This window comes from Jaculus jaculus, chromosome 2, assembly GCF_020740685.1.
Source record: "Jaculus jaculus isolate mJacJac1 chromosome 2, mJacJac1.mat.Y.cur, whole genome shotgun sequence".
In the NCBI taxonomy this organism is placed as follows: domain Eukaryota; kingdom Metazoa; phylum Chordata; class Mammalia; order Rodentia; family Dipodidae; genus Jaculus; species Jaculus jaculus.
The window spans coordinates 110,090,504-110,104,503 of NC_059103.1; the positions used below are offsets into that span (position 1 = coordinate 110,090,504).

Sequence of the window (14,000 nt, forward strand, 5' to 3'; positions counted from 1 at the left end):
GTATCTGCCCATGATGTAGGGGTCATGCAAAACAGATGTGAAGGCAGCTGAATTTACCAGATATGCTCCAGTGGACTCAGTGGTGCCTACCACTACTAAATCACAGAGGTTTTATTTCAGTCGAAGAAAACCAAGAGCCTTATGCAGCCTTGTCAATACAATTGGATGTACCTACAGTATCACTCCCCTCACACCTTTTCAGTCTTTCATTCTTCCATCTCACAGTCAGGACCTAAAGTCATCACACTGACATGTTCACATTATGGACTGTCAACCATCCTGACCTGTTTTCCAACACCTTATAAACAGGTGTTATGGACCTCTGTTTGGGGAAGCAATTTTAATTGCATTTCCTATAGTTTTCTAATTAGTTGAATAATCACATTTGGTGTTAGGACACTTCAAACCAACCCTCTTGCATGAATCCTGTGGTGTTTTATTTATACTCACAGTGCATGAACTGTGAAATGTAGCAAAAACACAAAGGACAACAAATGGCACATTACAGAGAGGACTATCACATCGCAAATACCCGGGAAGAACAGATGGTCCAGTGCAAGACTCCCAAATATTGCCATCTGTGTGGCAGGCAATTGCATGCGGGGCAGATGCAGCCTTCCAGGGCTATATTCTTCCAGCACAACCGTGTGTTCCTAATACTGTCCTTTGCTTTCTGCAAATATGCACTTGTAGGAACTGGCCATGATGAAGACAAACTTAAACTTGAATAAAACAAGATACTTTTCCCTCGTGCAGTAGAAAGTCTTCAGTCACGTATTTGTAGGGTAAGAGCTGTATGCTTTCAGAAAATGACCTTTGAGTTTTCATTTTCTCACCTCTAAGATGTGAATTAAGGCAACTGACTATCAGTGCTTTACAATTATTGAAAATTCACAGCATACCCTTGTGCAACAGATAATATACCGCTCAAATTACAGGAACCTCAAGCTCTGACTACATGTCCACTGGATTTGATCCTTCACAGTTTAGTTTACTGTAAAGGGAATACTGTTACTCTCCTAGCTTAGTGTGAGAGAATGAAAATTATTAATTTTCTTTTATGACAGGGATTAAGTTCAAACAGAATAACTTCTATAAACTAAAATACAAATTAACATAAATCTTCAATGAATGAGTTATCATTTTAACTATAGGAAAAACACTTCAGTAGAAGAAAATGAACTAATTTAAAAAGTACATATCCAGCAAATCATAAATGTTCAGAACCATTCAGTTACACAAGATAAAGGATAAAAGTTAAAACACAATTAGTACACTGCTGATTACTCTGTACATTGAAAGCCTATTATCAGAGGATTGTTTTTCAATAAAGAACATGTTAGAATATTTATTCATTCATTCATATGGTGCCTTATGTAGCCCAGGCTAATCTCATACTCACTATGTCGTCAAGGATGACCTTGAAGTTCTGGTCCTTTTACCTTCACCAGGTTCCCTTCAGTGCCTCTCCACCTGCTTGTTATGTTCATTTTCACTTTCATTCAAAACGCTTTGTAATGGTACTAGGAAAAGCCCATGCAGTAGCATGATGATTTAACAGGGAAGTATGAATGAGCTGTTTTAGGTGAGGAACAGAATCAATTTAACACATTTCAAAGTTCACACTTGAATCCTGCTGGGATTATGGTTTTGCACCACCATGCCTGCTTTGATGTGGTGAAGGGGGTCAAATACAGGCTTTTCTTATATCCTCAACCCTCTTTTCTCCTCTGTTCTCTTTTTTTTTTTTTTTCTTTTCAAGACAGCATCTTTCTTTGTAGTCCAGGCTGGCTTGGAACTCACTATGTAGCCCAGGTTATCCATAACTCATGGCAATCCTTTTGACTCTGACTTCTGGCTAATTTTGTCTTGTGGTGCTGGGTACCAAGCCCAAGACCTTGGGCATGCTAGACCCCCTGCCCCAGCCCCAGTGTGTATTTGATATTCTAACAAGAACATGCTGTCATACTCTGCATTATGGACATTTTGGCCCAGAGGAGAATCTGGTTTTTATATTATCCACGTGTGTCAGTCACTGATTTTATTGACTTCCAGTTACAAATTTCCCCTTTAGTGCCTGTCATGTGCTGTGATACTGGGATGGACTGAACTCTTCTCCTTTACTGTGGTCCTGGCTGACAGAGACAAAAGAACATTGCAGCAGGAAGGCTGCCTATTTGCTCCCAGGTTCTGCTGTTGCTTTTCTGAGCTCTACCTTATGACCTGTGTGTGGAGACATCTGGTGGCAAGCAGCCTCAGCTGTGCATGCAGAACGCGTACACCACCTTCCAGGCTTGGGCTTACTTACCATCTGCACTGGCCCTCTCCCCATGGATTCTTCCAGGCATGTGCCCACAATAGCACCCCAACTCCCTTTGTTCTTAGCAAACGAAGGTGAACTCCGGCCCGTCATTTGGTGAGCTGTGATCATTTCCTCCTACAAGTTCTGACCTCACGTGGGGCCTGGACTTCCTTTTGAATTTGTCCTGTCTCAGCCTTATGTCACCTTTTAAAGTTGTTATTCTGCCATTCTGTGTCTGTTTAATAATTCTTTACACTGAAGTTTTTAAGTTAGTATGATTTCTGTTCTGACCCAATCCAGACTAATGTGCCAGAAATAACCAGACCTCTAATTTATACTGCATGTGCAACCTTACGTCGATGATGTTGAAGAACTTTAAACTTCCTGACACCGGCATAAGCCCCAGCCGATATATATATATATATATGTAGGTTGGTCTCCTTTCTTAGGAAGAAAGTACTAGATTCTCTTTAGTGCTCCTCCACCTGCTTGTTATGTTCATTTTCATTTAAAGCACTTTATTATGGTACTAGGAAACATCCATGCAGCAGCATGATGATTTAACAGGGAAGTATGTGTGGAATGTTTTAGGTGATGAGCAAAATCAATTTAATACATTTCAAAATTCACACTTAGATCCTGGTCTCCACATCATCCAGTTAAAGAGGCTTAAAAATGACAGGATTTTGAAGCAAACAGATGAGTTTCTGGAACCACAATGACATCATGCTTAGGTCTCACCTAGGGAAACTTTTATTTATGCAAAAACTAATATTGGTATGATGTCATTGGAGTCCATCTACTTTCCCACTTAGCAAAAGCTAGACACATGTGACACACTAGGTCAAAAATTGACACACCTCTTATACTATAGCCTGTTAAAATTTTTTAAACAAAGAAACAATGTGGGGCTTGGAGAGCTTGCTTGGCAGTAAAAGAGCTTGCTTGGAAAGCCTGACGACCCAGGTTCAATTCACCAGTATCCACATAAGGACAGATGCACAAAGTGGCCATTTTTTCTCTCTCTTCTCTCAAATAAATATTTTAGAGAAACCGTGGTATTTTTGAGTAACTTAGACTGGCACTAGCTGTGTGACTGATAAGTAAAAAACTAAATGGGGGAGGAAAAGAAAAAAAAACCGTTATATCTGAAGTAGGGAGGAAATGTGACAGTCTAGAATATGAAAAGGAAATGCTCATTTGGAGCCCAATTAGAATACTTTGTACACAAAAAACCATAACTTTGTCCTTTGAAACATAGATGCCTAAGAGACCCTGTCCATCAGCTCCTAGGCCTGGCACAGAAGTCATTTTCCTTGGGAGCTGCACTTAGCATAATTGAGAAATTGAAAAATTATACTCTTTGTGAATTCTAAATTGTTTTATTTTTCTCCCTGCGGTCAGTGATCAGGGGTTTTCTGACATGGGCATGTTTTATTCTACACTAAACAATGGCTCTGAGCTTTACTCTGTGTAATTACATGCAGTTACAGACAGGAAAATTTGCTCTCTTAGCAAGCTGTAATTTAGGAGGGCTCTCCTGGTGCTCTGCCATTAGTGCCAATCACTAAACATACCTCACCTTCCTCCAACTCCATGTTCAAGGGGCAGAAGTCACACCTTTGTATTTGTTACTTTTGCCTTCTTGCCACCTACCCAGATGGGCTCTAAATCATGGAACTGAGTAAAGGTTCAGTAACATACTACAGGAAAAAAGGTGTGCTGTAAATGGCTTGCATCAAATAAAGTTTGAAATCAGATACTTGCCACATTAAAAAAAAAAAAAAAAGAAGAATGATATGAACTGAGCATTTTGGCTCACACCTGAAATCTCAGATCCAAGAGGCCAGTATAGAAGGATCTCAAGTTCTAGTTCACCCTGGTCTACAATCATGAGATCCTGTCACAAAACAGAATGCATATTTCTCCCTTCATTCTAATAGGCTACTTTTGGGCTTGGGGCTTACTGAGTTAAATCTCATTCATTCAGCCTAAAGCCCGTCACCCTGACATTCATGTTAGGTAGCCATGTGTCTAGCCCTTTCCTCTGTTAAATTTTAAATACTGCACAGGAACCATTTTCCCTGTGAGGCTCCCACACTTGGGATGAAACCTTCTCTGTGGAATTTTGGCACCCTATTAATTAGTGGTTATGAGTGGGAGCTGCTCTCTCTCAGCAACTCCTATTCTGCCTTCAGTCAAGTGTGATTCTGTAATAAATTTCCACGAGGCAAACTATTTCTGGTAATTCTCCCTAATTAACACCAGGCCTGCTAATAATACATCAGTACCTATGTGTTTCTGATATAATCAAGATCTTGTCTGAAAGTACTCGAAAAGGGAAACTGCAAACCTAAGTTGGGCTTTTGCTAGCAAAAGGACTTTATATGTAGTTCAGTAAGAAAACCTTTGATAATCTTATATTGGGAGCATTTTGAGTAGAAAACACTGAACAACAGGGAAGCTTGGTCTGGTTTGAGCACTGAATGGGGATTTATTGTGAACACTCAGTTCAGACTTAAGCCTATAAATCTTGTACTGGATTACTGTTTCTTAATGAAGGAATGACAGATCTCTTATTTTGTCGGTGCATTTTAATGTGCAATGACGTGATTGATAGAAACCAAACAGCAGCTATTAAAATGTCAGATGCAGACTTGATGCCCTTAAAAGTTTGGCTTCTGGAGTTTAATATACTGTGAGCAAATAGACTTGAATTTCTCCCTTATTCCAAATATGTACCCTGTAACAGAGACATTCCTCTTGGCTTTATACAGCTAAAAAAAAAAAAAAAAGTCTTACTCTAGCATATAAACAGCCAAGGAAGAGGAGAGACTACTTAGCTGTAAATAGTTAGCTAATGAGATTGGAGTGGGTTACACATGAAATAATGTACCCTGGCAAATGCAAAATATGAGACTGTAGATGATGACTTGTATTTTCAATTATTATTAAGACATAATAATATCTGATATAATAGGTCATTCCAATAATTTCAACCATGAACATACTTAAGACAGAACAATCTATGAATTTATACACACTGACTGCATAGAGCTTTCACAGGTTGCTTCTGGGAGACTGAGACTGGCCAACATCAAAAGAGATTCTTCAGAGGATCATTACACCTTCTCCTCAGGATAATTGAAGGAAAGCACTGAGCACCCCAAAAGAAAACCCACACAAGCTTGTCCACATCACTGCAGTCATTTGTTTATTGAGTATGTGCTCAGCACGCTATCACTATACAGATTTTATTTCTCAAGTGAGGTTTTTAACTAGAAAATATATTCAAAGGCAAAAGAGCAGATATATACACACTTAAAAACTTAAAGACAAAGAAAATAGCAATTAACAGACAAGGCAAATTATATATTAAGAATCTAAATCCAATACCATAAGATACTTGGGAGCATGGGGCTAACTGAAACTAGGTAAATACCACATAAAACCATTACGTTTTCTCTTTCCTTCAATGGGGATGATGGAACTGCAAATGTCAAAAATTGGTAATATAACACCCAAATCATACCTGAATAGGGGGAAAGGAGGAACTATTTTCTACCGAGTGCTACCCACCTAGGACTCCATGAAAACAGTATAATGTGTTGTAGCTAATTTAAAATACAATACCTACAAATGATTGTTTTAATACTATGGCCAAATAACTAGATTTTGATTTTAAATTCCCAATGTGACCTTAAACAGTCTGAAATATGTATATTGCTATAAACAGACAAAGTTTCTACTTCAGTGGGCAACATTCAGCACATGTAATTAAGAATGCAGCAAAATTTTGGAAATGGACAATTTTAAGAGTTTTCTATGATTTCCATTTGTGGTTTAGCAAGTACAGCATTCCAAAATATACATCCAGCAAGACCACCAGTCAAGGTCTAGTAAGTAATAAGTAATAACAAGTAATAATAAAAATGCTACTGACACAGAATATTTATAACCAGAAAAATAAATATTCAAGGAGCTCACTGAAGAATAAAGTGCTCTGCCAGGTATTCAAAGATTCATGTGGTGAATTCAACACTCCCATCCCTCTGGAAAACAGATTCTTCTGCATTATGGCCAGTATTTATCTCACAGGAGTAACTGTGGAACTGAGGAACAAATATAACTTTGCCACACAATAGATGGGCAAAGCACAAAGGCAAAATGGTAAATTAGCAAGCAATACTACCTTCTTAGTAATGAAAACTTAGAAATTCAGCAGTATGCTCCATGAATATGTAGAATGATAAGTGTAATGAAAATTATAACCTTAAAGAAAGATAACTTTAAAGAAATCAAATTCAAATAAGATTCTTAGAAGAAAATTCACAAATGCTATTAAGTTATCAAATACTATCTTGGCATATAATCTAAGGCAAAACAAATCAGTCTATGGCATCAAAACAAAAGCACTAACTTACTTTGTACTGTAGAAGCAAAAGACTGGCATTCAGCCACATAGCCACACACATGAACCAGCAAGGCATCTGTAGGCAGTTGTAGCAGCAATGAGATCTAATGCATCATTAAGTTCCAGCCCTGGAACTGCCTGCTTCCCTTTAAATGCAGGGTGAGGACTTAGGGTGCTGCTGTTGGAGAAGCATTCAGATTGCCATGTTGTGTCAGCCCTCCCATTCTATTTGTTGATCCCCAGTTAACCATCATCTATTGGCATATAATATAAACCTGCTAGATTAGCAGCTATCAGGATAGACTTGGAAGGTTTTAGGGTCATTAAGCAAACACTAGCCTAAAACCTTCACTCCAACAGATATGAACATAATGGAAATGAGGTTGCTAGTGGGGGTTAGGGCAGCAAGAAATCAAGGATTCTGGACTTGGAAAGCACCTTGTCCCAAATAGACTGAAATTATAACTTAACAGGATCATGGCCTTCATCCATTATAGAAAAAAAGGGAAAAACTGCTACATGCCATGATGTTTTTCCACTGGCACATATCAACAGGATCCTTGGTTTTATCACAGTGGCCTCCTGACTCCATGTGGTACCTACCTAACTCTGGTCAAAAAACAACAGGCCACTCTGAGAAATGGATCACAGTCCCTCCTATATTACAAAGTCCTGTGAATAATAAAAGCTTCCAGACTCCCTGATCATAATTGGACGTGGTTCATTTACTAGTGACAGATTAAAAAAAAAAACAAAACAACAGACAGACAATAACAACACAAGCTTGGATTTTTATCATAATCTTAAATCTTTAGTCAGTGTAACATGATCTAATCAGTTCATTATCTGAAGAGAAGGAAGTTCTTTTTGAATGTTTCCTAGGTATAATCCTTTCATTTAACCTAATTCCTAACTACATTGTATCACACTTGTTGAGAAAACAGTTAGAGCCACAACATAACTGAACCAGCATTTTATCTAGCACTAGGGAAGTGGAAGGGCAGCACTGGAGGCTAGCAGAAGAACACACATGATGAAAAGAAGCAAACATCTGAGATTTAAAACCTATATGGCAGCTCTTTGAAGGAGGTAAGAGAACATAATGTCTCTTATTGGCATGATGCATTTTGGTCAAAAACTTTGTAGGCCTTTTCCTACTGAAATGACCAGCACACCACCAATAATGTACACAATAGCCAAAAAAAAAAAAAAAAAAATTAGTTGATACCTGCTACTGATAAAATTCTGTTTAAATTCCTATTGACTATTTTAAAGATAAAGGTTTTATTAAACAATGATTCTTGTATTAGTAAGTTTAAGGCATTTTTATTGCCTCTTGCAGATGCTGTCATAACTACTTAAAAAAAAGAAAGTATAATTATTTCTGCACAGAAGCTGCAGTTGTTATTCTAAAATTTAACTTTTTGCTAATTTATTCTAAGATGAATTTAATAGTTAACCAGGAAATTGATTCTTATAAAGGTTATTTTATGAGCTGAAAATATAGGAAAATGTCACAATAAATGCCAAACTGTCTCTACTTTATGAAGCCAAACCTATTCATAGACTTAGTTTTTAATGTTGGAAATTATCACTTCAGGGCCACTATTATCTTTTTGAAATTCCATATAAATATCAAAACTAAAATTTAATTGATAATTTTAATTTTCTTTTCTTCAAATGTTTTCTCTTTCCTTGAACTACTGGTTTTCAGGCAAGCACAGAGAGGTTAATGCTGAGCCATCTCTCCAGCTGCACATTGGTTTTCAAAAATTCACAGAATGAGCATGTTTCTTGCAAAGTGGCTTGTCCTTCTTGGAGAAAAATGTCTGACCTTCCAAACTTTCACAACATACCTGAAAAAAAAAGAAATGTTACTTAAAAGACTATGAGGATTTCAACCAAACATACCAGAAATGGGGAAGGATTATTTCCTTTATGGGCGAGATTAAATGCCCTGACATTGCATGATTACTATTTGGCATTTATGTAATCTGTGGAAAACAAATGTGGATGGGCTTTTTTTCTGAAACGTTCTTAACTTACATTACATTTCTTTATTGAGAAGGAAACATTTAGTCCTAGTGAAAAAAAAAATCCTATGTAAAGAGGTAACATTCAATATACTTTCTTGCCCCATCTTAAAATTTTTAGAGACAGTGAGAAAGACAGGGAGAGCAGAGAGAAGGATCTGGTGTGCTAGGGCCTCAGCCACTGCAATCAATCTCCAGACACTTGCATCACCTAGTGGGCATGTGCAACCTTGTGCTTGCCTCAACTTGTGCGTCTGGCTTATGTGGGATCTGGAGAGTAGAACATGGGTCCTTAGGCTTCACAGGCAAGCACCTTAACCACTGAGCAATCTCTTTGGCTCTCTTGTTCCAACTTTTAATTATTCCTTTTGACCTGCTTCCCATTGTAGAAGATCAAAGCATTCAAGAAGAAAACAACTGGATGGTTTTGCCAAAGATGCCCAAGGCTAACTAGTCTGCCTGCAAGCACTTGGGCAAGAAGGTTCATTTTAATACACTTCTTTAAAAGAATCATTCATCCATGAGAAAATTAGTAGATTGCCTTAACTTCTCATAATGAAAACCCTGGTCAGTATCTGGTGGCTCATGGGGATGGTATCAAGCCACATGCACTTTTGGCCTTTCTTGATGCCTTTATAATTAACATCTGCAAGTAGCTTTTCCAGGAAAGGGAAAGCAATTTAGCACAAAGCTGTGACTTTTTATAAACTTCATGCAGTCTGAATGATGAATTGAGGTAAACAAGAAAGATCCAAAGGTTATTTTATTTTATTTTGTTTTTTTTTATTTTTTTTTGTTTTTGTTTTTCAAGGTAGGGTCTCACTCTGGTCCAGGCTGACCTGGAATTAACTCTGTAGTCTCAGGGTGGCCTTGAACTCACGGCGATCCTCCTACCTCTGCCTCCCGAGTGCTGGGATCAAAGGCGTGCGCCACCACGCCCAGCCAAAGGTTATTTTAGCAAAATCATTTCATCTTAATATTATGTTTTTCCCTTTGTACAATGGTATCAAACACTGTTAGGTGTATTAAATTTAACAGCAACAATAACAAAAATCAATCATGTGGACAGAGTACCTTTCCTACATACTTACTTTCTAAGAAAAAAAAAAAACAGGTTAATGTTAGTCTCTTGTTTTAACCTGAGTATTAAAGATAAAACAAACATTGAAAATATTAATAGCAAATGAAATAAGTATGTATTTTTATTATATGTTTATTAGTTTATTAGTCTCAAGAGGAACTGAAAATTCATGGCCTACTGCACAGGAAGAAAACAGAAGAATCAACATACAGATTATTTTCAGTATTAAATCAGTAACATATATATATCTTCTCCTTATAGACAAGAATGTATTCAAAATGACATTTCTCTAAAGGGTAAGGATATTATCATATGCGAAAAGATATCAAAATTTCAACGAAGAACTTCTAAAATCATTTTAAAACACTGTTCTTTAGGTGTGGAGAACTGAAAGATGTAAGAGTTGCTATTTCATTAACTACTTCAGCTTTAAGTAGAAAGTAGAGTCACTTACTGAGCACACAAAACAAGTGTCATGCCAGGTATAGCCCAGAGCTTCCAGGAACATGTCACCAGCTTCAATTGGAAATTCACATCCACGACATATTGTACCAAAAAGGGCATAATAATCTGTATTGGGGTAAGGGAGAGAGAAGATTGCAACAGTATGGTGCTTAGGAATGGTAGGTCATTGCAAATAGCATCAAAAATGGGAATTAAATGAGACCCTGACACTAAGGCTGTTGGGAATGAGAAAGCACATATTCCCTGGGAGTGGAGGTGCCAGGGTTTCCTCTCTGACTGGATAGGAATTAGGAGGATCTCAGATGGCCAATATTTGGTTTGAAGTATAGGTTTAGCATGTTTAAGGTATCCCTTAGGAAACATTATACAAGTTAGTACTTTTTATTATATTTTCCAAGTTCTACTTCTTGCTTCTCTGTTAGGTGCTCAGATACATAAAAGGAGGATCAGTAGTCTCTGAGGAGTTAACAGTAAGCTTGACTGCTACAAACAACTGTAAGAGGATGTCCAATAATTTGCAGCACTAAGCCTCATTAGCATAAATTGAAAACAAATGCCTGATATTGACCTGGAAATAATATAATGAAAGTATAGAATGAGGGCTGGAGAGATGGCTCAGCATTTAATGCACTTGCCTGCAAACCCTAATGACCTGAGTTTGATTCCTCAGTACCCATGTAAAGCTAGATGCACAAAGAGGCACATGTATCTGGAGTATGTTTGCAGTGGTTAGAGGTCCCAGTGTACTCATTTTTTCCTTCTCTCCTCTCTCCCTCCTCTCTGCTTCAAATAAAATTTAAAAATCATATGAATGGGACTGGAGAGATGGCTTAGAGCCTAAGGACCCTGGTTTGAGGTTCCATTCCCCAGGACCCATGTAAGCCAGAAGCACAAGGTGGCGAATGCATCTGGAGTTAGTTTGCAGTGGCTGGAGGCCTTGGCACACCCACTCTCTCTCTGTCTGTCACTCTCAATTAAATAAATATGGTTTCTTTTGTTTTATTTTCCTTTCAATTTTATAACCTCATATTGAAAACCTTTAGCCAGACATTACCAAGTACTTGACATATATTAGTTATAAAATACTAGCAAGATTTCCTTCTGGAAAAAAAAAGCCATGATCTGTTATTTCTCTATTACTATGAGAGTGCTATAGCTGGGGAAATGGCTCAGCAGGTACAGGCACTTGCTTGCAAAGCCTGGCAGCCCAGGTTCTATTCCTCAGTACACATGTAAAGCTAGATGTTCACAGTAGACAGAGGCCCTGGCGTGGCCATTCCCCCTCTCTCACTTTTCCTCTCTTTCTTTCCCTTTCTCTGCTTATAAATAATGAAATAAAAATATTTAAATTAGGATGCTAACACATTTTTCTTCTCTTTTATGCAACTGCTATCACTGCTTTGTTGACTCATGGCCTTTGACACTATCAACCCAGCAAAAGCTGGAGGGGAAGACTTCTAGAATGTGCTGGTGTTTCACCCTTCTTAGCAAGCCTCAACACTCCTTGGCACCATGTACTTTAGACACATCTACAGACCCTACTGTGTATCAGGCAGTGTTCTAGGCACCAAAGAAGTACTTACAGAAAAGGAGGAGGAGTGAGGGTGTAGCAGAAATCTTCAGGTTCACTGAGATGAACTTTCAGACCAGACACAGTTATGGAGGAAGGGATATTTATTGAAGCCTACATATCCAGGGGAAGTTCCATAAATGGCAGAAGAAGCTGGCCTGCCTTCAATCTGAAACCCACCACCATACCTTAAGAGCCACCCAGTGACATTGCCTCCAGCCAGGTGACTGCAGATGCAATCTACAAACAAATAAACAACTGAATATATTGGAAGCCATCTATTCAAACCACCTCAGAGGGCTAGAGAAATGGCTTAGTGGTTAAGGCACTTGCCTGGGAAGTCTAAGGAACCATGTTAGACTCTGCAGGTCCCATGTAAGCTAGACATAGGTGACACAAGTGCATAAGGTCACACATGTGCATGTGGTAGCGTGTGCATCTGGAGTTTGAATGCAATGGTTGGATGCCCTAGCATGCCAATTTTCTCTCTCTTCCTCTCTCCCTCTCTCTTTCATAAAAAAAGGGGTACTCTTCTCATAAGGCTTATGTTCTCACTGGGAACATGATGTTATTACCTACTGAATTTTAAAGATGAATGATAAATATTTTAAAGTTATGATAACTGCAATGAAGAAAACCCAGTGTTATGAATAGGATAATGGGTGGGAGGTGCACTACGTTATCTAGGAGGGTAGACAGAATCTCCTGGGTAGGCAGTAGTCTTGATGAGACTTGAAGAATGAGGAGGAATCACGTCATAGCAGACAACATTCTAGTTAGAAGAAACTCGAAGTACAAAGGCCCTGAGGCCATAAAAAATTTGACAGGTTCAGAAATAACAAAGGAGTCAAGTACAGTCAGGTCTATTGACAGAATGTAACTAGGCAGTAGAGGAGGCCAGCAAAGCAGGCATTATTGAAGGGTCCAGTTTTCATTCCAGGGGAAACCACTGAAGCAATATGAACACAACTGGTTGACAACTTTAACAGCATCACTGTGGTTCCTCTGTAACTGATGTCCGAGCTGGGGTTAAGAGATAAACCAGTTTTGGCCATTTACAATGTCCAGACAAAAGGTAAGAGCAGGCTAGACAGTGGCGACAGTGAAACAGAAGGAAGTGCTCAATATACTATCCACAGGACTGCACTGGCAGGATTTGTTTGTTGGATGGGATGTGGGAAGAACAAGGGAAGTTCATAGCCCTGGGTGCTGGGATGGGGGGGTGGACAGTGGAGCCACTTCTGAGGTGGGAAAGACTACATGAAGAACTGGTTTGCAAAGCTCAGGAATAAGAAGAAAAATAGACAGTGCTGATTAGAAGCAACACTTAAATGAATCTTCAAGGTTATGTTCCTCTTTGCGTAAGCAAAACTTTGGGGTTTTAAAATGACTTCTGAGTAAAGCTAGAGAGATGGGGGTTTAGAGTCTGGCAATCAGAATGTCTTATACAGCTTCCAAAACTAGTATACCAGCCTGAACAATAACCATGAGAAACAAGACTCTCTTCAGAAAAATGAAATAGATGTAAAATATGAGGTATTTTAGTTGAATTTCTAGGCAACATATAGCCATTCCTAAACATTGCATAGTGTATTTTACTGGAGTTTCTGAAGCTTCTCTGGGATCAATTCAGACTAGATCCAACTCAATCCTAGTTCAGGGGCAAGAGGAAGGTGGAAAGAGTGAGAAGTAGAAGACAAGTGATGTTAAGTCTGAGTCATTCTAGATGCTGGTGTTGTACCAACTTTACCTTTGAGGAATAATTGCTGATTGTAAGACATTTGAGCTTTAACGTAAAGTGAAACTACAACTCACCAGTAGGAATTCAGTGACAGTAAGCAGAAGGAGGGAGAATAAAAGAGAAATATTTCATATTTTGAAATACATATTGTGGTCATGACATTTGAATAAAGATAATATGAATACATGTTAGAAAAGTTCACTTAGGAAAAGGAACTGTTCAGTAATACGACAAATGGAGCAGACAGAGCCTTAGAGCCTAGATTATTAAAAGTTAATTTCACCAAGAGAGCAATCAAGCTTGGACTGGTCTTCCTTCCAGTCAATGACACAAAAGATATCACATTTATTTTCAAGGCTGTTGCTCAAAGAGCAAAGCAATAACATAACCTAAT

At 38.4% G+C, this 14,000-nt stretch overlaps 1 protein-coding gene across 9 annotated transcripts in view; it reads right to left on the reverse strand.

Moving 5' to 3' along the window:
* Window positions 1-5,495: 5,495 nt before the first annotated feature.
* Pdlim5 (PDZ and LIM domain 5) overlaps window positions 5,496-14,000 on the reverse strand; it is a 194,403-nt gene continuing 185,898 nt past the window's right edge. For all 9 annotated transcript variants that reach the window (XM_045142934.1, XM_045142932.1, XM_045142939.1 and 6 more), the window contains 2 exons: window positions 10,285-10,400; window positions 5,496-8,572 (listed from right to left, as the gene is read on the reverse strand). In XM_045142934.1, the coding sequence (XP_044998869.1) occupies window positions 8,483-8,572; window positions 10,285-10,400 (206 nt within the window). In that variant the 3' untranslated portion in view covers window positions 5,496-8,482. The remainder of the gene's footprint in view (window positions 8,573-10,284; window positions 10,401-14,000) is intronic.